This window comes from Cottoperca gobio, chromosome 13, assembly GCF_900634415.1.
Source record: "Cottoperca gobio chromosome 13, fCotGob3.1, whole genome shotgun sequence".
In the NCBI taxonomy this organism is placed as follows: Eukaryota; Metazoa; Chordata; class Actinopteri; order Perciformes; family Bovichtidae; genus Cottoperca; species Cottoperca gobio.
Genome location: NC_041367.1, coordinates 16,491,254 through 16,514,782, shown reverse-complemented (window position 1 = coordinate 16,514,782; position 23,529 = coordinate 16,491,254). Strand labels below are relative to the sequence as shown.

The 23,529-nt window shown below is 41.4% G+C and overlaps 1 protein-coding gene across 6 annotated transcripts in view; it reads right to left on the bottom strand.

Moving 5' to 3' along the window:
• Positions 1–178: 178 nt before the first annotated feature.
• stard13b (StAR related lipid transfer domain containing 13b) overlaps positions 179–23,529 on the bottom strand; it is a 71,642-nt gene continuing 48,291 nt past the window's right edge. For 5 of the 6 annotated variants that reach the window (XM_029446713.1, XM_029446712.1, XM_029446714.1 and 2 more), the window contains 13 exons: positions 10,990–11,061; positions 9,798–9,879; positions 6,988–7,051; positions 4,679–6,042; positions 4,397–4,567; positions 3,905–4,064; positions 3,543–3,741; positions 3,100–3,313; positions 2,522–2,636; positions 2,178–2,399; positions 1,548–1,765; positions 1,260–1,436; positions 179–1,112 (listed from right to left, as the gene is read on the bottom strand). In XM_029446713.1, the coding sequence (XP_029302573.1) occupies positions 995–1,112; positions 1,260–1,436; positions 1,548–1,765; positions 2,178–2,399; positions 2,522–2,636; positions 3,100–3,313; positions 3,543–3,741; positions 3,905–4,064; positions 4,397–4,567; positions 4,679–6,042; positions 6,988–7,051; positions 9,798–9,879; positions 10,990–11,061 (3,176 nt within the window). In that variant the 3' untranslated portion in view covers positions 179–994. Of the gene's footprint in view, positions 1,113–1,259; positions 1,437–1,547; positions 1,766–2,177; positions 2,400–2,521; positions 2,637–3,099; positions 3,314–3,542; positions 3,742–3,904; positions 4,065–4,396; positions 4,568–4,678; positions 6,043–6,987; positions 7,052–9,797; positions 9,880–10,989; positions 11,062–14,041; positions 14,207–23,529 lie in introns of those variants that run through there. The other variant, XM_029446717.1, reaches the window with a different exon arrangement.

Below are 23,529 nucleotides of genomic sequence, written 5' to 3'. Positions count from 1 at the left end.
GTGGAAAATTAACATTTTGACAGAAGCATTACTGACACCATTTAATATCAATTGTCCTAAATAGGTATTTAGACTCCTTCAGAGGTAGACGTCAATTACAGAAGGATTTCTTAAAATGTCTTGTTTTTACTTTTTGAAGTGGCAGCAAGATGAAGAATCAGTGCATACAAACATTTGATCATTTTGATAGTTTTATTAAAAAATGATGTCTTTTGTACTTGACTGCACAATCCAGTACCCTTAAGCAGGTATGAACAAGTCAAACCTTAAGTCATTCTTTTCACAACCATGGGAGGTCAAAGTTCAATAAAATTACACTCATTCCAAAATGGCAATACTGAAGCAAAGTAAAACCAGCTTACAATTGTGTACCATGTGTACTACAGGAAGGTTGACACAGTGAAATAATCAATATATAGGATATTAACATATGAACTATTTATCCCTTCACATATATACAATATAAACATTTTGCTTGCATGTACAGTATATTCACACACACATATATATATATATATATATATATATATATATATACAGACACTTGAGTCTACATCATAATAACTATAGCTTAAAATGATCTGAAATGAATAACATATACATGCTTCCCAGAAGCGTTTAAGAGCTTGAATGTCCTAGACATTGTAGATTAAAGTAACAGTAATCCAATATTATTAAAGATAATAATTATCATACAATATACAAGTTAAGCAACATCAAGGTAAATAAAATCCTAATGCTAAGGACATTGGCAGGATGATTAATTTCCCATTGAGTAATTATGCTTAGCACCTATAAGATGTCCTCTTTTGTCATTGTGCAAGTACAGAGGAGCTCAAAATCAATTTCAGAGCCTTTATACTCTAGAAAAACAAACGTAACAAACTGTGCTTTAGTTCTGGGGCCTTGTCTATGCTTTGTATCTGCCTGTTAGCAATGACTCAAAGGCTCAATCTTGATCTCAAGGCTGAGCAGACACACTGGGCAAAGAATTTCAGATTTTGGTCTCTGGGCCGTCTGTGATTAGCGGCTGAAAGGAGTTGCGGATCCTTGCAGCTTCTGCGGCACAAAGGTGACCAAAGGCTTTGTTGTACCAGTCTGGAGTCCTTCCCCTGAAATCAGAACAGTATATTTAATATACTATAAAGAAGCTTCAAATAATTATCTTTAAAATGCAACTAATATCGCACATAAAAATGTATTGGTGCATTTTATAAGTGTAATATGACATGTTTTAATTAGATGCTTGTGGGACTTACTTCAAGTCCACTCTGCAGATGTGAGTTAGTCTGGACTTTCCTGAGCCGCAGGGCTCTAGCAGGTAGTTGGACTCCAGGACTATAGCCCGTACCCCTCCAACAGGAGGACAATCCTCATGCTCTATCGACACAGAAACCAGGGAGCAGGCACCTTTGGGCAAGTCTGTCCTCCATGACCTTGAATAAACAGAAAGAGATTGAGCATGTGCACTAAAAGAAAATACATTATTGCAACTTCGAAACAAAAGATGATATGCTGTTTAACGTTTTCTTTGTGTCATCACTCACCTGAGTACTACAAAGTCCCTGCTGGGATGAGGGGGCATGCGATTGAGGACATACTGAAACACCTCTGTCTGCTTGTCCAGTGTCTCACACACTTTCCACTGCAGCAGGTCCACATCCCACAGGTGGCGCTCTCGCAGCACACGATTCAGCACTACAGATGGTGGTGCTTCTACCTCCACAGACACTCGCCAGCGTCTCAAAGGGTTCCCATCTCCCACCTGGAGGACACACAAAAACAATCATGTTAACTTGAAAAACATAAGAAATGTGACAGAAGAGGTCAAGAAGCCCCGGGCTTACACAACGGACCTTCGCTCAACTTAAGGAGAAAAACAAACAATAACAAAGAAGGAAGAAAAAAAACTAAACTAAACTAACATCATTTAGAAAAATATAACAACAAATAAACGACAACAAGAAGCAAACAAAATGAAGCTATCAGTAGATAACAATCCACTGAAAACAAAGAAATACTTGAAAAACAAAAAGTTTTGATAATGTGTCACAATGTTTTTACATTATTCATTTCCTGTGTTACCTTCATAATTTGGAGTTAATAAGTAGCATCATGATTATTATAATGTATATGAAACAATATGGAAATAACTCCACAATAGAAAGAGCACCAACCTTCTTATAGTAGAGCTCTGTGTTATCAGAGCTGCTGCAGGAGACCCAGTATTTGGACTTTTCCCGGGCCTCTTTGAGCTGGTTCTGAAGTCTTCCCTCCATATGAGTTTGGTACGTTCCATCACGATTCTCCAGCTGCTTGCACAGCTCATCAATTGTTGGTGCATGCAAGTCAGCCTCCACGTATGAATTACGCGACTGAGTAACCATCTCATGGGGGATCTAATGGGTGTATTAAAGCATGTAGTAAGATTCACAGTAAATATACACATCGGGAGGCATGTGGATATTGCATCCAGGCAAGCTTGAAATTCTTGCATCATCTCAACTTCAGGTTCTTGTACCTCAAAGAGACGGTTGCATTCTATGATCATATGAGCGAGGCCCTGTGTTGCTGCTAAGTTTTCATTCAGATCCTTCTGGTCTGGTCTGCCAGTGGCATACTTCTTCTGCATGGCCCTGGGGATTATGGGGAGAGAAAGCTTATTAGGCCAGCAGAGTTCCTGGGTCAACATCCCCACGAAACGCAGTATATAAACCCTTCCTCCGCTCTGCAGGAAACCCCTTTGATCCCTTTAGCAACAATTTCAACATGGTAAATTAGAGAGCTTTGCTTTGTTTGTACACAGCATGATCTCATAAAACACTGAGCTTTAAAAAGAGTGCCATGTCCTTTAAAAGTGGCACAAAAAAAAGGGAGATATCTACTACACCCCTGAGGGCTGAACAAACTCTGTAACCCATTTTTATGTCTATCTTTATGGAGTAATAGGTGAAGATAATCATGCAGGAGTTATTAGAAAGCCTGCATATCTTGTTCATTAGTTTTTTAAGCACAGAGTGGCGGGCAATGTTGCGGTTCCAAAATACCAGACGCCACAAGCTAACTATAACACTAGAAAGGAGGAAGAAAAAAAAGCACCTTGGTGAGAGATTGTCTTTCTTGAGTATGTTGAGATGAAAGAGGGAGGGGGCCAGACACACAGCAATGTTCATGGGTGTCATCTGGTTCTCCTCCACAGAGGAAGTGACATCGCTGAGGAAACAGAGCAGTGTCTGCAGGACCTCTCGGTTTTCATCTGACATCAACATGATGGCTGCCTGGACAGCTTGCAACCTTTGGTCCTTCGGCACATCTGCACATATGAGAGAATTGATTTCTATTATTTCTGCTTTACAGACACGGTGATAGAAGGGACACAATCTATCATGGTCAAAGGTCATTTACTAGATTTGAAATTGAATCCTCAAGCAGCCACGTGTACTCTATGTCACAGTGCTCTCAAAACAAAAAAACAAGAAAGAAAATCAAATTAAAACCTGACACGGGACAAAGGCAAAGCAAAGAGAATTGTATGTCCTCACATTGGTAGATATGGAGGAAGGTCTCCCCCAGCTTGCTGGTGAGCAGAGGCTCAGGTAGATCCCTGAAGAACTGCTTCACCATGTCAGCCACATCGTAGGCAGACTGATCCTCATAGTTCACATTGTCTGGAGAATTCTCATTCATCTGTCTGAGAGCTTGAATTCGAGACTTCACCCCTGATTTACGAAAGAGACCCACCTGGAAGCAAAACAGACGTGTTAACTTGACAGCTGGCAGCGATATGTAACTACATCGTATAGCAGTAGCATTGTTATACCACCACTGTATCTACTTACAACCTGTGTCAGTCATTGAAACCTTGCACCACATTATACACATTAGAAGAAGTACTGTGGCTGACCTGGTCAAGACACTGGCTCCTCAGGTACCGCAGTGCCTGCTGCAGGCCGAGGGGCAGTGGCTGTCCAGAACGCTGCACATGCACTATGAGAGGCACGCCGAACACATTCTTATCCTTATAGTCTGGTACCTTCATTCTCTTCATAAACTTTGGCACGGACCTAGGAGAGACATCAACACAACATCTTTGACACCTTGCTCTACTGGCTTAATAAAAGACTATGCTTTCGTAAAACAAAACAAAATATAGAGTATATACTCACATTTAGTTAACATGAAATAACAGCTTGTAAGCCAAAGGGGAATCTTATTAGAGTCATTAATTAAGGCCTATTCATACCATATTGGACAAATTAACTGTACTAATATAATCATTTGAGGAAATATAAAACCAGTTCAATATAAATAAAATGTGCCTTCACTAATAAAAAAAAGATGTAATTATTCTTGAACCACACCAAAAGTGGATCTTAGAAATTAAAATGAGACTTACCAGGTCCAGCCATGCTTGTTAGACATGGAGTACTTCTCCATGATTGCAGTAAGGCGCAGTAGAGAAAACTTCTGCAACAAACTCAGCTGGCCTGCTGACTGGTTGGTGATCTGCAGGGACGCCACTGAGTGACTTATGCGATTAGATATCTGAAAGCTGGGCCATCGTAACCTGATGCCATAAAAGATGAAACGGAAAAGAAAATAATTTTTTTGGTTTTTGTTCATAGCAGTAGAGTTTCAAATATTTCCATACTCCAAAAGCAGCTCCATGAAATCTTACCGATTAGGCCTTGTGAGTGAACCCCCCACTCCGGAGTCCCTCCTCTCCCTGAGGATTGTTGATTCTGTCTCGGCAAGTGATACTCTGTCTCTGTCTCCGTAACTAGGTGTGGTCTGGCTTTCTGTGACAGAATTTCCTTCAAAGTCCAATGTGATCTGACTGGAGGACTGATGACCTACTGTACGTTCCCTCTCACCGTCCACTTGCGCCGGCCCTTCTCCGACAGGCAACACATTCTTAGACCAATGGTCCACTATCTGCTGTAGACCATTGACGTGCAGCAAGATGTCGTCCAGGTGAGGGAAAAGATCCTCTTTCTCCAGGTCTATCAGGTCTCCAGTACTGGCGTATAGATGCGAGCCGGGAACATTATCGTACACGCTGATGCGGCTGCCTCTGGAGCAGCACTGGCTGACAGGCCTGGATTCCTTCCTGCATGAAATCAGTGTGGAGTCCAGATGCATGCTACCTGTGTGCCATTTGATAGAGGCCCCATTGGTTGGGGACAGGCTCTCTATGGACAGTGCTTTGGGGAAGGTTCCTGGCTTGTGGTCTTTGGGAATGTGGACCACCAGGTCTTCATAGGAGCAGAATTCATTCTTGCGGTTTTGTTCTGCGACTTTATTTACTTGGGTGCCTGAGAAGATGTCCAAGTCCTCTAAATACATGCCACTGCGCTTGTAGTCAGCCCGGTGAGCCTTACGTTCTTTCAGGCTGGGTGTGCTGACAGCACTGCCACTAGAATGGCTGCTACCCTCACTACCGGACTGACACGGCAGAACTTTGTTGGACGTTATTTCTGGAGCCTCACTATCTCCATTTAGGATCTCGACACACTGCAGTGTCTTCAGTGCCTGGGCCTCCTCCTGCAGCACCGGAGAGCTGATGACCAACGTCTTACGACCCCTTCCGAGGGTTCCTCTGGAGCGCAGTGTCTCCATGCGCTTCAAGAAGTCTTTGGCACGGGTGCGGCTTATCTTGCTGTGCTTATTAGGGAGTGAGCCGTAGTGAGCAATTTCTTTGGGGAGGTGAGGCATTGTGAGAGAAGTAGAGTCTGGCATTGCTGCAGAATCGGAGCCTGTGCGGTTGGAGCAATCAGATTCTTCTGTGCTGAAGCCCCTATGGCCGCTGCCACCGCTGCTCTCGCTGTGCAGTGAAGAGATCTCCGGCTCGCTGAGGTCTGTCAGAACGCTCTCGCTGCTGGTGGTGGTTCTCAGAGGCACGCCGTCACTGGAGGGCTGACCCTCTTCCGGGTTTCCCGGCAGACAGTCAATGTCCTGTAATCTGGACCAGCGGCGGCTGCTCCACTCAAAGGTCCATTTATCACTGATAGCAAACAGGTCTTCTTCATCAGAGTCTTCACTCTGGGGAAAGACATATTGCATTAATTATTCTGGTCTACATGATTTCATTTGGTATTTTTTATCATTTTGTAATTATGAATGTTTTCTATTTAGGTCTCTCAAAAGATATCCTCCGAACTGCCGAATTAAATCATAAGAAATACAATTAAATTAAAAAGAGCATGCATACACATGCAATGATTGAGATTGATTATTTTTCCACAAAAGACAATTTGTTCATTTTTTCTTCCTTGTGTTGTGAGTAAAAAAAAAAGATTCACAACATCAGCTGGCATGCAATAATGTATGCTACAAAGAACAGTTAAATAGGAAATACAGGAAATGGCTGGAGGATGTGTCTGCTCAGAAATAATAACATCATACAATCAGCCAACAGTGATATAACACCAGACAAATGATTCCCTTGACTTCAAGACTTTTCCATAAATAGACCATGGCAGGAAAAAAATCATTAATATAAACCAGCAGGCTACATTCCAAAGTGGAGACAGAAAAAAAGCAATCCCACTCAACAGACATGAATACAACAATCTATTTGTGTTGGTGCAGGAAGTATCTGCATAACTTAAGGAAATATTTGTAAGAAGATACAAATTTGTCTTATTTTTCTTACAAGTTTCAAATGACGATGGTGATATTCAACAAACCCTCAGAGGTACATACAAAGTGTTATATTTCAAAATAGTCTATGCACAGAGAGAAAGCATGACACACACGTAAGCCTGAACTCTTGGCTGAACTTCTTTTTTTTCTGCCTATTGAATCATCAGCGTTTTAAAAACTAGATATTTTGTTTGGGTTAGTGGGTTTTTCCAAAAATGCATATAGCTTGCTGTCACACGTGTCATAGCGTTGCACTTTTTATACAATAATCCACCTTAAAAATTAAAGACTGCGGAAGCCTCCTTTTGATGATAAAGCTCGTAATGTAGAGTCGACACTTACTTTCTTCTTCGGAAGGTTCACGTCAAGTTTCATAGAGGCACACTTGTTCAAGGTGTTGAGTCGCCTGAAAGAAATAATAATAATAAACTTTATTTATACAGAACCTTTCAAAACAAAGTGTTTTACATTTCAGGACAGCAATAAAATAACATTTAGACGATCACAACAATACAAGTTCAAATGAAAATAAAATAGGAAAAAGTATTAATAAAAAAAGAAGGCATTAAAAAGATAAAGACATAAAATGATGTGCTCGCATTGATAAAGGATTTTTTTTTTTTAAAGATACGTTTTGAGAAGTAATTTGAAAGATGTCACTGATTCTACAAGACTCTTAAAATCAATTCTAAATCTTACTGGTAACCAGCGAAGGGAGGCTAATACAGGACTTGTCTTCTAGTGTTTGTTAACAGCCGAGCAGCTACACTTTGTACTAGCTGAAAAATGGCCCGAGGATCAAAACAGTTCTGGACAAACAAGAGAAAACACCAGAAAAGCTTCCTAATGACCACTTCAGAAATAAATCCCATTCTGTTTGCTATTTAAGTGTTAACCAGGTCAGCAGCAGGTCTGGATGTACGACCAGACCCAGAGGGAAATTCAGTTAGTCTGTGCCAAAATATCCTAAACCTAATGAAGACCGGTAATTGACGGTAGCTCTGTTCTCTTTCTCTCAGCATTGGAAACAAGCGATTGTGGCTTAAAAGGTGGTGTGTAGTAGTTTGAAAAAAGGTGAATTTAAGGTAAACCAATGGATTAGTGAGATTTATGTTTCAATGTACAGCCTGGTTCATTCAATAAAAACATCTGTAGATCTTAATCTACAGATGTTTTCTTGATTTCTTCTTAATTTTTCAGTTGCGTCTGACAAGACTTAGCAACGTGCAGTCTGTCATAGCCTTCTGCTGGGCTCAACAACACCAACAACAACAACAACAACAACAACAACAACAACAACAACAACATGAAAGCTTTGCATTTGAAACACAAATTAAATTTCCTGAGCTTAGTTGTCAGTAAAGCAATTAAACATTTCCAATATTTGGAATCAATCATACAGTCTACGCCTTGGAGCATGTGCTTAGTGGTTAGAGGTTTTGTGGGGGGTGTGCAAACTGGGATATATAAAATAACAGAACTAAAAACTGTATATGAACTAACTATAGCACAGGGGGAAACGATGAAGGCATGACAAAGTGAACTCCAGCTCACTGTACCCTGGCTTTAAACAAAAGAAACTCGTTTGTGGTATGATAATCACAAGCTTTAACAGCTAAGTCTTTTCTTTTTACAGATTGACAGTATTGTTGTGTGACGGCGATGACCTCAGATGGAGGCTGTAACTAACCCCCAGTGCTGTAGACGACTGGGGTTAGCCACACACAAAGTTCTCATGATTGTTACAGTAGATAGCGGGACCCAACTGAAGAGAGGATTTCTAAGTTGGGGGCCCTTTATTCTACAGGCCTAAAGAGCTTTGAATGTGGTTACTAAAATAGGAGGCTGCTTAGCCAGGGATCAGAGAGAGCACTCACATACATGAAATGTCTATCAGTTTCCATTCAGAGACCCACAGTATGTAGGATGGTATTTATTTTTGCACACTACACTGTGGTGGTGTAACTGACAACAAAGCCATCCTTATGTTACCATAGAGATGTTGGGAAGTCATGGGCAAAATCACATTGGAGGTGGAACTGTTTCCAATTGTCTCCTATTTATCCCGTGGCTACTTTGGAATTTAGATGAGATGCTTTAGGGTTGTTTAGAGTCACAGTATGTTGAGCTGTGCGAGGCAACCCCTCACGCTCCTCCTCCCTCGCTCTCGGGATGGTCTCCATGGTGACTGTGGTAACTGAAGTGCTGTTTTCATCTCGGCTTGAAAAAGTACATGAGCCATCTTGTCCTACAAGGGAGTGATGTGGAGCCACCAGTTGTTGGCTTTGTGCTCTTTTATATTTGTAAAACTGTCTGGCAAAATGTGAAAAAAACGCACAGATTCAAAATGATTCATGCCGTGATGTCAGAGTGAAGCTCAAAGTCTTAAAGAGAAGAAGATTCCCGCCAATGCTCTTACAATTGCATTTAATAGTCGTTTATTAAATCAGTATGTCAGTCTGACATTGATGAAGGTCTACTGATGTACTGATCTGATCTTTTCTTCATGAGATTCTTAATAAGAAAGAAAATGAATTAAAAAATTGACATGACATTTTGCTTTTATCATTATGAAATGTGAAATGTGTTTCCACTTTAAAGGGGACATTTACATGCTTTAATGTTCAAAAAACACATTCTTCTTCTTATACTGTCTGCCTAAATATACCTGTAATCACCCCCCCCCCCCCCCCCCCTCTGTCTGAAACGCTCTGTTTTAGCACCTGTCCCTTTAAGCCCCTCTCAGACAAAGCCCAGTCTGCTCTGATAGGCTTGCAAGAAATATTGAAAAGGTAGTTCTCAAGCCGTGGATGGAGATACTCAGATAGCTGGTGGTATATTCTGGTGAGCCTTCATGGGACATAGGAAGGGGAGCCAAATTTGAAAGGCTTGTTGAATCCCGCCATGATTAGAAGAAGCCCGTAAAAAAATGACTGGGTTGTCATTTCACAGTTTGTGGGTTGGCAGGAACTCCAGATGCCCAAATATATGAGCAAAATAACTGAGAAGGTGAGTTTATCATAATATATCCCCTTCAAAGTTCACATAGGGATTCTCACACAGTTCGACTTCCTCGGGGCAAGGAAATTATTTGCGGCATTGACTCACATATGAGCTATCATTTTTCCAGTGTCAGTCAAACGTCTGGTTACCTGCACAGAGGTTCCACGAGATCTTTGTCCAGAAAGTCATGATCTCTTTTCACAGGAGTAATGTCAATGGGGAACTGGGAATCTGAAGAAGGAAAAAAAGCATAAAAGTTATAGAAAGTGGCAGTGTTGAAAAGTGTTGATTTGTTACTTCAGTAGTTCTTCTATAGACAGTGTTCATGGAATGAATAAATAAAAAGATGTGGAAACCACATTCTTTCCAGAAGTACATAGAAGGCTGGGAGACCATCAAACTTTTCTATGTGATGCTAATGAGAAGAGACAGAATTTGCCCAAATAACAGCGCTCCGGCTTGTGCAGGCATTACGTCTTTCGCTGGGTATGGGCCTCCTCTTACATAACTTAAGAGACTGAATCCAGACCCTCTGAATCTAACATTCCACTGCATTCATGTGAAGTTGTTAACTTTTTATGAAAAGCAGAAGCAGACCTCAACAAGGCTCAGCCTGTTCTATAAGGGGGCAGACATTCAGATATACTGTAGGCTTTGAAACACGATTATGTCCTAATAACAGATTTCCCCAATAATGCAATTTTATAACATATGATCCCAAGCATCAGGAGTGAAGCTCATGTTATCTGCTTTGCACACCAACAGCGATTATCAGCACACATTGCTTGAGCTCTGTTACAACTATCAATAAACTGTCAGCAAACAAATATATTGCACCAAAGCACATGAAAAGTCTGGCCTTGACACAAAGATCTGAGGCAGTGGAGCTACTTTAAGCTCAGATAAAACACTTTTCTTCCCATGACCTCAGCACAGAATACATGTTTATGTTGTAACCATAGCTTGGAAAAGATTAGACTTTAAAAGCAGCTGATATTCCGCTTGTGTTGTGGTGTCTGGGGATCTGACTGGAGCCCTAGCTCCGAGGCATCCTGAGGACAGTTGTGTAAAAAAAAAGGCTCACTATCCAGCCATGAATACATAGTTTTGTGTACAGTGTTGGAAACTAGGGTGACCAGATAACACTGAGTACCATTATTCAGCCCAGATTCTAGCTAAAACAGTGTTTCCTTTTACAACAGATATAAATAAAAATGCTGTTTTTGGTTTATTACAGAGCCTTTTTATTGGAGTGCTACTTCATTAATCTCTATCTTTTAACCAAACAACACCCACCCCCGCTCCCTTTGTGATGAATGTGTTTGGGAGTGCTTTTATTACCTTCAAAGAGCTGAGCATACTGGGGAAATCCTGCCGCACGCAGCCAGTCGCACGCCTCTTTCGCCTCAATTTCTGAAACACAAGAAAGTGTGTGTGTTAAAACAGGGATAAGAAAAGTGAAACTCAACCACATTAGGTAAGTTCCACGTTAACAAATCCACTGAAGCATTAACCTACGCAGTAAAAGAACAACCTCTGCATCTGGAATCCTACAAACACAGACTTGGGGATGGACAGACCTGATTGATTCTCAAACTAAGCCCCCCCCACCCGTCTGAATATTCTGAGATAGCATGGCTGTGATGACGACCCGTCTATCAGAGGGGAAGTTTCCCACTGCATAGAGCCACAAACAAACCATACGTAACCACATTTTAAGACAACAAAATTAAAAGAATGATACAAAACTATAGATCAGGTTGAAAATGATCTTTATTAACAAGCAAACAATAAACAAACAATAACCCAAGACAGGATGACAGAGCTACAGAGCTACAAGGTGACAGAGCTACAGAGCTAGAGAGCTACAGGGCGACAGAGCTACAGGGTGACAGAGCTACAGAGCTACAGAGCTACAGGGCGACAGAGCTACAGGGTGACAGAGCTACAGAGCTACAGGGCGACAGAGCGACAGAGCTACAGAGCGACAGAGCTACAGGGTGACAGAGCTACAGAGCTACAGGGTGACAGAGCTACAGAGCTACAGGGCGACAGAGCGACAGAGCTACAGAGCGACAGAGCTACAGGGTGACAGAGCTACAGAGCTAGAGAGCTACAGGGCGACAGAGCTACAGGGTGACAGAGCTACAGAGCTACAGAGCTACAGGGCGACAGAGCTACAGGGTGACAGAGCTACAGAGCTACAGGGCGACAGAGCGACAGAGCTACAGAGCGACAGAGCTACAGGGTGACAGAGCTACAGAGCTACAGAGCTACAGGGTGACAGAGCTACAGAGCTACAGGGCGACAGAGCGACAGAGCTACAGAGCGACAGAGCTACAGGGTGACAGAGCTACAGAGCTACAGGGTGACAGAGCTACAGAGCTACAGAGATAGCCATCTGCAGGCTCCAGAGACGCAGAGGAAACAGACCATTGGCACCTTTCCATTAATGCTAATAGAGTCGGGTGCCATTTAGCGTCTCATTCATACTGTCTGACAGACTGGTGCTACAGTACACAATCTGCTTTACTTTAAGAAAGAAAATATATAGTTATGTTTAATAAATAACTAAATAAAAGCAACAGAATAAAGAAGAGGCCCGCAAACATTATAATTCACGAAATTATCACACCAGTAATGTCAAAACCTTTTTTATATATCTGGAGACAAGTTACCCTTACTTTATTGTAACAAAAGTAGAGCTGAAACGAGTCAACTAAACCATCAATGGAAAATGATCAGGGACGATCTTCATTATTGATGACGCCAAAAATTCACTCTGTAATCTTTTTTAAAAGCAATTTCCTATATATATATAAAAAAATAAACAAAACAAACAAACAAATCTGAAAACTTGTGAGTAGGGTATTCCACAGCAAAATACAAAAGCAATTATTTCCATCAGCAGTTCCTATATGTTGATGACATAAATCATTAAGCATAACAAATATAAAGCCAAGACTTTAAATCTAACATGGAAATACTATTACCAGTTCCAGTGCTTCTGCCAAACAGATAATAATTTTCCCACTTCTCACACATACACCTTTAATTTAGCCAGCTTTCCACAATGTAAAGATATAAACATCACGTCCAAGAAAAGTTACACATACGCTGAACATGGGGTTACAAACTGCTCTCCCATCACACATCTGAGGTCTCAGTTCCACTCCCTGTCTGTGCCTGTCACACTACAGCTGAAACATGAACCACAACCATTCATCACACAATACTGTGTAATTACAGCCACCGTAACCTTGCAATGAAGATACTGCTATCACCCGTTTTTCAAACACTGTTGATCGAGGCAGACTCACCTGTGTTGCTTCACATCTGTGTCACAGAGAAATCAATGAAAAGTGACTTTGGCCTTGAGACCAGTACTGAATACATATTAACAGTTCCCGGTGTCCTTGGATGACAAAAAAAGGTCTACTGTTTACCCCCTTAACCAGCAGTTGAGTCAACATGTGTGCGCTGCCAGGAGCCTCTCTGCCCTGTTCCCACCTGTATCATCAGGAACTAAGGGCTTTCTGTGCAACTAGGATTCCCTCCCAGGTGGATAATATCAGACCTGTATTATTTAACTGCAGCCCATAGTGAGGGCGCTGCCAGGTCCTCTTGTGTCCCATAGCCACAGGTTGTACCACTGGGAGCAAGTAACATGAGCTGGGAATTCCTCTCTGTTTGGCATTCTGTAACATGATACCGAGACATTCTGTCCTCTCATCCTCTCTCTAAGGAAATCTCTTGTGGATAAAAGGCTGGGCGGGCATCATGCCAAAGAATGAGAACTTGTGTTTTCTCTCCACAACCCACAGCTTTAAAACTGTGTACAGTATAAAATTACAGTTGCACAAAGAGATGAAACCCAGTTAAGCAATGACACAATGGCCCACAATGTCAAAAGTTGTGTACAACTAAAGTATCTGTGGCAAGGGCGACTCCTTCCTTTACAATTCACTTCATGCAACGTTCACTATCAAAAACACTGCTCATGCAATTCATTGTCGAGATATGACATGTTACAAAGTGCCGCAGGAAAAGATACGGCACACTTCGACAGTGCTCGGGCTGAGCACTGCCAAAGATTATGACAGTTTTAAAGGCTTGTTCACATTCCACTCTTTCACAAAATATTTACAGCAAAATGTGTAAAAACTTTCAAGGATCTTTTGATATGCTTTGTTATGTTCTGAGCGGCATCTGAGACAGCAAAGCTTCGTGACAAACAGTAATCCTCTTCCTTTCATATTCTTAAAAAAAAACAGATTCATTCATTCATTCAGGTTCATGATGAATAAAAACAAGCCATCATCATTGATGTCTACTCTCCAAAACCCAGTTAACACCGCGGTTAATATCCGGTAACAAATTATTGTGTACTTACGGGATATTTTCATCATACAGCCAGAGTGGTTCATATATCCATCAAGACTTAAGAGTGTCTCTCAACATGTCAGAGCATCTTCATTCCCACGCTGAACCACATTCCTGCTCTCTCTCTCTGAACATAGCTTGCAGTTTGAACTCAGATCCACAGCTTCTTCTTTCCCCTTTCTCTTTCCATCTACCCCCAACCACCATGTGCCTGTCCCAACACTAAATCTCTCCTTCAACCCACCCCTTTTTTGTGGCAGGCTCCCTAACGTTCACCCCCTCTCCCTCCCTCTTCAGCTTCTTGTGCCCGACCCTCCTACCCAGCTCTGCCCACGACAACTCTTTTATACCCCACTCAGCACATTTTTGGCAAAGATCTAAGCTTCCTCTGAATTCTGGGACTCGTTTTGTGTTTCACCTTTTACCGATATATTTATTTGTTTGGGCAGATAGCATGATGTCAGCTTTGATTATCTTTCGAAATTTCATCTAAGAAGTGTTAATGCAAACGTGGGAAATGTTTCGTTTAAACAAGCAAAAGGGAAGCGTGGTTTTGAAAAGTCCAGATGTTGTTCCAGCAGTTCAACGAAATGGAAAAACGTAGGAGGCTGAACTGGGGGAAAACCATGACATAAACTGTCAACAATCAGCCGCAGTGAATCATGCTGAGGCACTCGGCTCACAAGACTCCGCGCTAACATCATCAGAGTGATATATTCGTCTGTTACACCTCCGTCACAGACTCTTTGTCTGAGACACAATCAATGAATGAGAGGACTTGTTTGATCTGTGTCATCTGAGACAGCAACAGCGCTGTTGTGTCACCTGACACAAAACAAAGAATAAGTTATTTCAAGAATATCTACAAATATTTCCTTCAATATAATGAACGAAAGAAACTTAGTTGCAACAAAATAATGAGAAATTGTTAATAATATCATATTAAGGGATTTACTTATTATTTAAAACACATCTAAAATACTCAAGTTTCACCATCCATCTAAGCTTACTATGTATATTGTTAAGAAGAATACAAATAAAATAAATATAAGGAAATACGAAACAAATGAAACAAAAATGAATAAAAGCATATACAGTAAGCAGACACACTGCAAAACACAATGTTTTCCCAATTGTATTTAGTTAACAGCCCAAATTCATGTTATATTATAAATGATGGGATCCCAAAAATCTATGATGTATAAATAAAATCTATTAGTTTAAACTGTCATAACTGGATAAAATGATAAGCACTTTAAATTACTGGGATTTGCCATGGAGCTATAGGACATCACTTCCATCCATGATGTCCAATAACGTAATTACTATTCCATATGTAGCCCGCCTCTACTGCGCCTGCCGCTTTGTGACATTTCTGCCATTTCCTGTTGTAAAACACGGCTCTTCTGACCCACTGTGGGTACCAAGCTGCAAGCAGACAGAATGACGCAGGCAGTCCACTTTAGTCGCCTTAACAAAACATTTAACAATAAATACACTCAGCTTTAAAAGCACTCTAAAACAAACTGCTTGAATTTATAAGTACTAACAGTGAAGACCCTTACAAATGTGTCTATTCATTCCTCCCTGACACCGCACTGCTACAGAGGCAACTGAATGAATCAGCCAGACAAGCCAGACGAAAATATAAGTAAAAAAACACACAGACTATAAGTGAACGCTGGGATGGTTGAGATTGTCTGTATCAAAAACACCTGGAGAAAGACAGAGCGAGCCAGCAATATGGAGAAAAAAGAGAAAAAAAGATTCCACTAGTGGGTTGGCTGGTGGAGAGGTGTCGTCACGCTGGGAGGCATGAGAGGCCTCTCTTACCCTTTATGATTCTAATTGCATGCAGACACCCACTCACGGTGAACAGTCAGCTTTACTGTAAAAGTGAGACTAGACAGAAAGCCAGGGGAAACACACTGCCCCCTCTCCAGGCTACCCAAAAACCACAACATCTGATGTCTCATGCCCAAAATAGCCTAACATTTCCTTCTGTCTCACAGTTTGTAGGGGAGCAAACAGGAAGCACAAATAACGATGAACAATAGCAAAAAGATGGACACAATGACATGATAATTGATAGAGGAGGAGATCTGATCTGTATTTGTGAGAGTTCAGGTCCTCTCAGGGGAATGCTGGCAATGCACAAGGGGGATTAATACCGCAGTGCCCCATGTAATTCACCTAATATTGTGGGAATAAAGCCTGCCTAGTTTTAAGAGTAGTTTTTAATTAACAAAGCTCTACGTGTCCCTCAGACTCCAACATCTTCAGCACAATATGCCACAATCATCAGCGTGACAGGAGGTGCCACTGGCTCATATCACAACACGTCTTCAGTTAACAGCGTTCTCGTCATCTAGGGCAAGGTGTTGAGACAAAGGACAATAGCCAAATCTAAGAGATTATCTGTCTACGAAAGGTGAGTAACAACAGAGCCTTTGTGGAAGTGACTTTATTCTTGATGCAGTGATTGGCACATGAGCTGGCTGGCTCCGCAGGCCGAGTAGTAATTACACAGTGCCGGTGTTGAATCACCCACGGACTTCCAGCCCCCTCATTTGATCCCATGGGGCACACAGGGGACCTGTTAACCAGCAGTCGACATGGGATGTAGGTTTAAAATGATCAGCTCGAGGCTGCGTTGCTAAGACACCAAAGCAAAACTTCCTCAAATACAAATGAGCTAGCAAATCCTGGCCCTGTTTTTGCCCTGTGGTCCACATTGACCTGTGGAGAGAACCTTTCAGTGGACCACAGGTCTCCAGTAACAAGTGGATATACAAAGAAGTCATCAATGCCTCCTGCAGGACGGGGACTTGAGGACAAACACACTGCCAGCCCAGAAAAAGCCAGTGCCAAGGAGGCATTAGCATTCTGAACCTGCGTAGGTCAGGGTTTCACAGAAATCCAAGATTCATTTAAGCCTTTTCAAACATTACAGACCTTCTTCTCTTTTAAAAGACAGATTGCAGATACATACTGTTTTCACACAGTTTAAGAATCTTCATATTATTTAATGACTTCTTTGGTGAAAGGCTGTCTGTCCACCTTTCACTTCACAGCAGACACATACACTCACAGTAAGAACTTATTGATTCTGAGCATAAATAACACAACGATGTGAGCTAGGGAGCTGCTGTTGTTGACCATTGCCAAAGCCTGCTGGGTCAAAAGTCATCTGAGCTGTGTTTTTTCTTGAGGTCCTGTATTGAATTTAAACAAGAGCAGCACAGCTGTGGTAACACTCTCCTTCACCTCTGAAGGACACCCAGAGAGAGGGCTCTTTCATCTTCAAGGGTAACAACCCATCAACTCTCTCTCTTTCTGTTTCTCATTTTGTCTCTCTCTAAATACCAGGCACAGCTATTACAGCATTTACATTTGACTAATGAACAGGGACAACACTCAAATACCTACATGTTCAGTTCCCTTATTCCTGAGCAGTATCAGATACCAGTAGTCTCATAATAAAAGCCAAAGCTGATTCATTACATTGACACAGTCCTACCTGAGAATACAACATTAAGATGGATCACTGCTTGCAGGAGGGTTATACAGTTAAAACAATGTGGGGTTAGCATTATGTTGCAAACATTTTCAAACTATGTAAAATCACTTCAAGTTGTTTCCAAAAGCAGACATATGTTCAAAGTCACAAAACAACAGCCTGGGAGAGAAATGGGGGAGATCATTAGAGTCACTGCTGCATCCTACCACACATAGCATTTCAGCAAAGGATTTACAAATGATCCCAAACTGCAAAATGATAGCCCACTGGATCTGGCTGGGTGTTACAGTCAGAGGACAAATAATGGGCTGTATGAAGTGTTGTGGCTGCGTAACCTCTGAACAAGTCAAGGCTTCAAAGTCCAAGCTGTTTTCATCCAACTCGTTGCAGCGTTTCACATTCGCTCAGTTTTGAGAAAATGTTCTAACAACCACATGTTGATTCCCCAGGGTTGCTTAGCAAACAGCTTTCTGCTTGTGAGGGAAGTGTCAAGTGTACTACGGCTTCAAAGACAGGTGTTCTCTTTCTTCCATCTTTGGTCACACTACGGGACACCTTGCCACATGACTTCCAGCAGAAACTTCAAGAGAAATGTCCTTTACTAGAAAAGGGACCTTTTGAGCCCAAACCGTAAGGAAGCTCCGAGCAATCTCCAGAACCTCCGCATTAATGCCAGCAACTCGGAACGGAGCAGGAATCAATCAGGAGAGCTTTCTGTGAATTACATAGCCTACTACAGTGACTTCCAATCCAAGGCACTATGCACAAGTTAAACAATTCCAGACACTGGACTGCAGCCATGTTCCCACGCATGTTTAAGTGTTTTGAGAACCATCTTGGAGGCCTTTATGAAGGATTTGCTGTCTTTGGTGATAAAAACATCAACTTTGGCTTTTGGAGATTTCCTTTTTCATTTCATCCAGGCATACCTCCCAAAACCCTGGACTATTTCTTCAACCCACCCAGTGTTGATCTTTGCAGGGTAATCATTGTACTATGGTTATTCAGTTGGGGTTATTCAGTGTATCCAGAGATAAATAAATGTAAGTACTGGATGACTAATGCCGGCTGGTCAGTGATAACATACATCAAGGGCGAGCTATATCTAGGATGATATTCAACAGTTTTCTTTCTTAAAAATCGGTCATTATAGCCAAATAGACATTCTTATCTCTATGTTGTTTTTGGTCTTTCATTCAAAAAACGTTTTTTCTCTTTTTAATTAAAGTGAGCTCTTCAGAGTTAATACTAGCATGACAAATCTTCCCAGGAAGCATATAAGCAGTAAGATAGCAGCCTGATGAAACAGATTGGTATTGTATCTCTGGGCACATGTGCTCCCCTTTGTAAATGTAAGACTTCAAAATGGGAAAGTCAAACTCTGGGCCGGCCTGACTTCCCCCAGCTTCGTTTTCTATCCACTCACATCCCCTTGAAGCTCGACGTTTCCCTCTTTGCACTCCCTCCCTCTCTCTCAGCAAGACTCTGATCTGAGCTTTTTCAGTTGTCTTTCCTTCTCGTCCCTACAGCTCCTTCACAGTTGCCTCCTACAGCGTCCCATGTGGTCATGCAGTTGACTGTATCTCGTCCCAACATATACCACAAGTTCCTAGAGGTGTGTTTGTGTGCTTCCTGATTTGAAGTCCATACATGTTTTGTTTTATGTAAAGTACAGTAGGCATGCCTTGCCATGTCATGCTGTTTTCCCACTCATAATATATGGTTGTGTGGCTGTAATTCCTTCCCTTTGATAGCCTATGTAAACACTGTAATTTGGTTTTCCAAGAGCGCCGTATAACACAACTAAAAGGAGATGACTATGAATTACTGACAAACACTCAGCCAGCTGACCTAAAATCTCGACTCTGACATGGAGAAAGACGGACTGGAAAGTTATCAACACATGTTCCGTAAGTCCTGGCACCCATACAAATCAAACGTCTCATAATGAAAGATCTTTTAGATTTAGCAGATGCTAATAAATAGAAATATATATCAACTAACAAATGAGGTTTCATGTGTGACCACATGTACAAGTACAGAATATGGGTAAAAGAGGAAAAGAGAAACATCCAGAAGAAACTCCTCTGGAGTCGGATCCTGCAGAGATCCACCTCCCTCTCATTTGGACTGGATCCCAGAGGGGACTACATGGGGTTCCCTCCTTCTCTGGGAATGGCCTCAGAGAGTCAGAGGGTAGAGAGGGGGCCAATGTCAGAACAAGGGTCCCTACCGTGAGAAAGCCCTCTCAAGACCTCCACAATAAAAGCATGGAGCCATCCCTGGGGACGCTGGTCCTAATTAACGACATCAAAGCAAACGGCCACAAGACAGCCTCAGGAGCCTCGCAGCACTCATGCAATATACTTGTGAGTCGCAGCAGAGATGATGATACTGTCAGCGCATGTCATTATGTTTGATGAGGTGCGGCGTATCAAGAATGCTACCCATTGAAAGAGATCAGTAGTTCTGCTTTATCAGAGCGAGTCTCTCCCTCACGCATAGAGCGCTAATAGAAAATGTAGCACCATTTGTCATGCGTGGCCGTCAATGACAGGCTGTGTTCAGACAGTCACTCCCTGGCTGAAAAGCCTATAAAATGAAGAGAATGTCTGTGGTCTGTATGCATGCTGCCTCTGTGTCTCTGTCAGTTTTTCCAGCTAATGACATTTAATGTACATTTCTACCACATGAGGGCAGCCAAGCGCTGAACTCTGGCAGATGAGGGGAAAATGTACTAAATGGATTCAGACTGTCCAATATATGTGAGGTGCAACAACCAGTTTCACAAATGCAATGTGCTTTTAAGTGAAGCCTGAAATAGCAGTTATTTAACCAAGACAAATCAATCTGGAGCATGTTACATTATCAGCTGGCAGTTATCTCTGTCTTTTGATATTTATGCAACACTTATTTTCTTTAGGTAAGCACATGTGGGTGATCATTTTGTAAAACACAAGTCCATAACATGTAAATGTAAAGTGAGAATTGTATATATCTTTACATGCTTCCTTTGTCTAAGACAAATGTGCTTCATCGTCATGAAGATGTGATTGTTTGGATCAAAACATATTTAGTGTACTATTGGCTGGATGAATGAGCATTTTCTAATCTGTGGAATGTACAAGACCTGAGAACAGGAAAGGTTTTCCATCGTTACTCTGTTAATATGTGACTTTCCGTTCCTGTTACAGTGCAGCTGAGGCATTTCTCAAATCTCCTCTTAGTAAATGATTAGCCCTGCACATGTGGCAGCTGTCAGCTACTCTGGCTGTGAAGTAAGTACTGAGGAAGATTTACAGGAAGGATATGAGCTCAGCGTGCCACCTACAGGCAAAAGGGGGTAATCTACATAAGAGCTTTACGAATGTGATCTGTATTTACCAGAGGTTGGTTGGATTGAGTCTGTTTGTTCTCGACCGTTACAACATTCTTGAATCATTTACTCGTTCTTTATCAGCAAGGCGGGATATTACCAACAGCTGCCAACTAACCGTCGGTACATATTGGCTTCAGAAACAGTGGCTGCTGACAGAGCTGCAGACAAATCATAGCTCTTCATTGTCTAGTTATTTATATCTATGGGGATGTATCTGTTTGTTTTCTTGTTATTTAACTAGATATCATTTATTTTTTAGCAAAGTAGAAAAGAAGATATGAAAATATATCAACATAACCAAAACTTCTTACAATTATGAATACAGTATCTGCTTATGTTTATACATTTTAAACAGGTATTCTCAAGGATTTTAGTAGTTTGTGAAAACAACGTTGGGTGCCAATCAAACTGCAACCTCACTGCCAATTAAACTTCAAAAAGAGAGAGAACATTTTATTTTTAAAGATGTACTTATGCATACGCTTTGTTTTCCAAGCTGTCTCACCACCACCTACAAATTATTAAAAGGATTTACCAGCTGTGAGCGGCTGCCTTTATGCATTGCATTATGGAAGATTAGTGTACATCGACATAATACATATTTAGCACCTGTTCAACAGAATCATTGTATAATTGAGCCAAACAAGAGTACAAACCATAGATTGAATTATTAGAAGTGCCATGGTGGTGCTAGAGGTAGACGACCAGCAAATCACATTGTCGAAATTGCTTTTTGCTCCCAGTCAGTATTATTTACTGCCCCCCGAAGGTAGCAAACATAATCTGCATAGAAATCCCATCTACAACAAAGAGGCTCATCATGAATAAAAGATAAACTGGCCTTGTGTGTACTAAGTAAACAATGCATAAGGCTACATCTTGACTTATCATCAAACCGCCATTTGAATGAAGGAGCAGTTATATTTGTTTCACGGGCAGATGATCAAACGTGCCACATGTTGAAGCAGTTGCATTGAATAATTGAATGAATAATTCAGTGCTTTTGAGAGAGGAGTCTTGAGTGGGAGAGGACAGAGTCTGACTAGATTCCTCCCCTTGAAGTGCCTTTTTTACCGTTACAACTTCTCCAAAGACAGAACAACCCGACCCCTTTTCAGAGCTGGTTTCTAACAATTATCCATCTGCTAGTCAGAGGAAGAACAGAGGAAGGAGGGTACAGCTTGTCCTCTTAACAAGCTGAAGTGTTCCCGTCCCCTCTATGCTAAGTAGAGTAAAATCCTCCAGAGGAGTGGTACTCACTATTATCCTGCTCGGAAAACATTTTACTTCTCCCTAAGTTTTGTTGATAAAGTGCATTTGAACTTTGCGGAAAAACTTTATCATTAGACATCTTTTAACCATGACATATGACATGACAGTTAGTGTTGATATGACAAACATTGTCAGTAAATAAATGGTTGAACACAGTAAAAAAAGAACACTGTTTGCATATGTGCTGTAATAATGAGCAAGAAGCCATGTGAGACAGCACTACGCATGCTTAGTATAAACATTGATACATGGCAGCAGGAGAACACATGTGGCTGATAGCACGTAAACCTGAAAGACAAAAGCCTTTCAGCCATGACAGCCAAATAAAAGGCACACTTTGTAACTCCAGGACACAGACAGATTCATGATAAGCTCACAGCTGCCACGCAATAACTTGTGTCATTTGACAAGAGACACACAATGTCCTCAGCCATGGCAGGATGCACTCATGGACTTTCCAGGGCAGAGATCGGAGCCTGCTGGTTGCACCAAGGTCAATAAGCCATGAAGAAGGGCCACAGAGGGGTCACACTGGACAGAGCTTCTTGTCTGCAACACAACAGCTCCTCAATGAGGAAAAGAACCAAACAACCACAGTCAGCGAGGAAGCTTTTAGTCACGCTGTAGCGTTCAGCTGCTCAGGGTTTCCACTTTCCACCAAAGCCTCGATTAAGTTTACTGGACTTTTCCGTGGCTAAACAGGAACACTTTTTCATTACAGTCAAACTTTGTGCACAAGGAAAACAGCTGAAAACCATCATCTAATGCAATAAATATGTGAGTTCTAAACTATATATGGACATTTTACCATGAAGTGATTCATTCATATCCTGGCATTTGCTGAACTCTGTGTGGAATTAGTCAAATTGTATGTATGACACACACCTCATTATACATCTTAACATTTCCTGATATTCCATAAATTCAATACTCAATATATATAATCATTATGAAAGCAGTGTGCACAAGCATACAATGTAAATATCTATGTTTAGCTATTAAATTGCTAAAAATAGTGAAATGTAAAAGATGTGGGCAAACAAATAAAACATTTAAGATGTTTTTCTCTATGATGTCATGAACAGCTCATTATCTCCCAAAGTGTGTAAATGATGGGTATATTGGACACATGCAGTATGTTGAATGCATACTGAGAAGCAACAACAAATGCCGAAGCAGGGAGGAATGGAGGCAGACAGAGCAGAAAGCTCATGAAACTTAGCAGCCCTTCCAGAGTGATGGAGTATAAAATACTCCTCCAAAATCCGAGAAATATTTTCAGGAAAGGAGACACATTCCTCCACAATGAAAACAGGCCCTTTCCCTT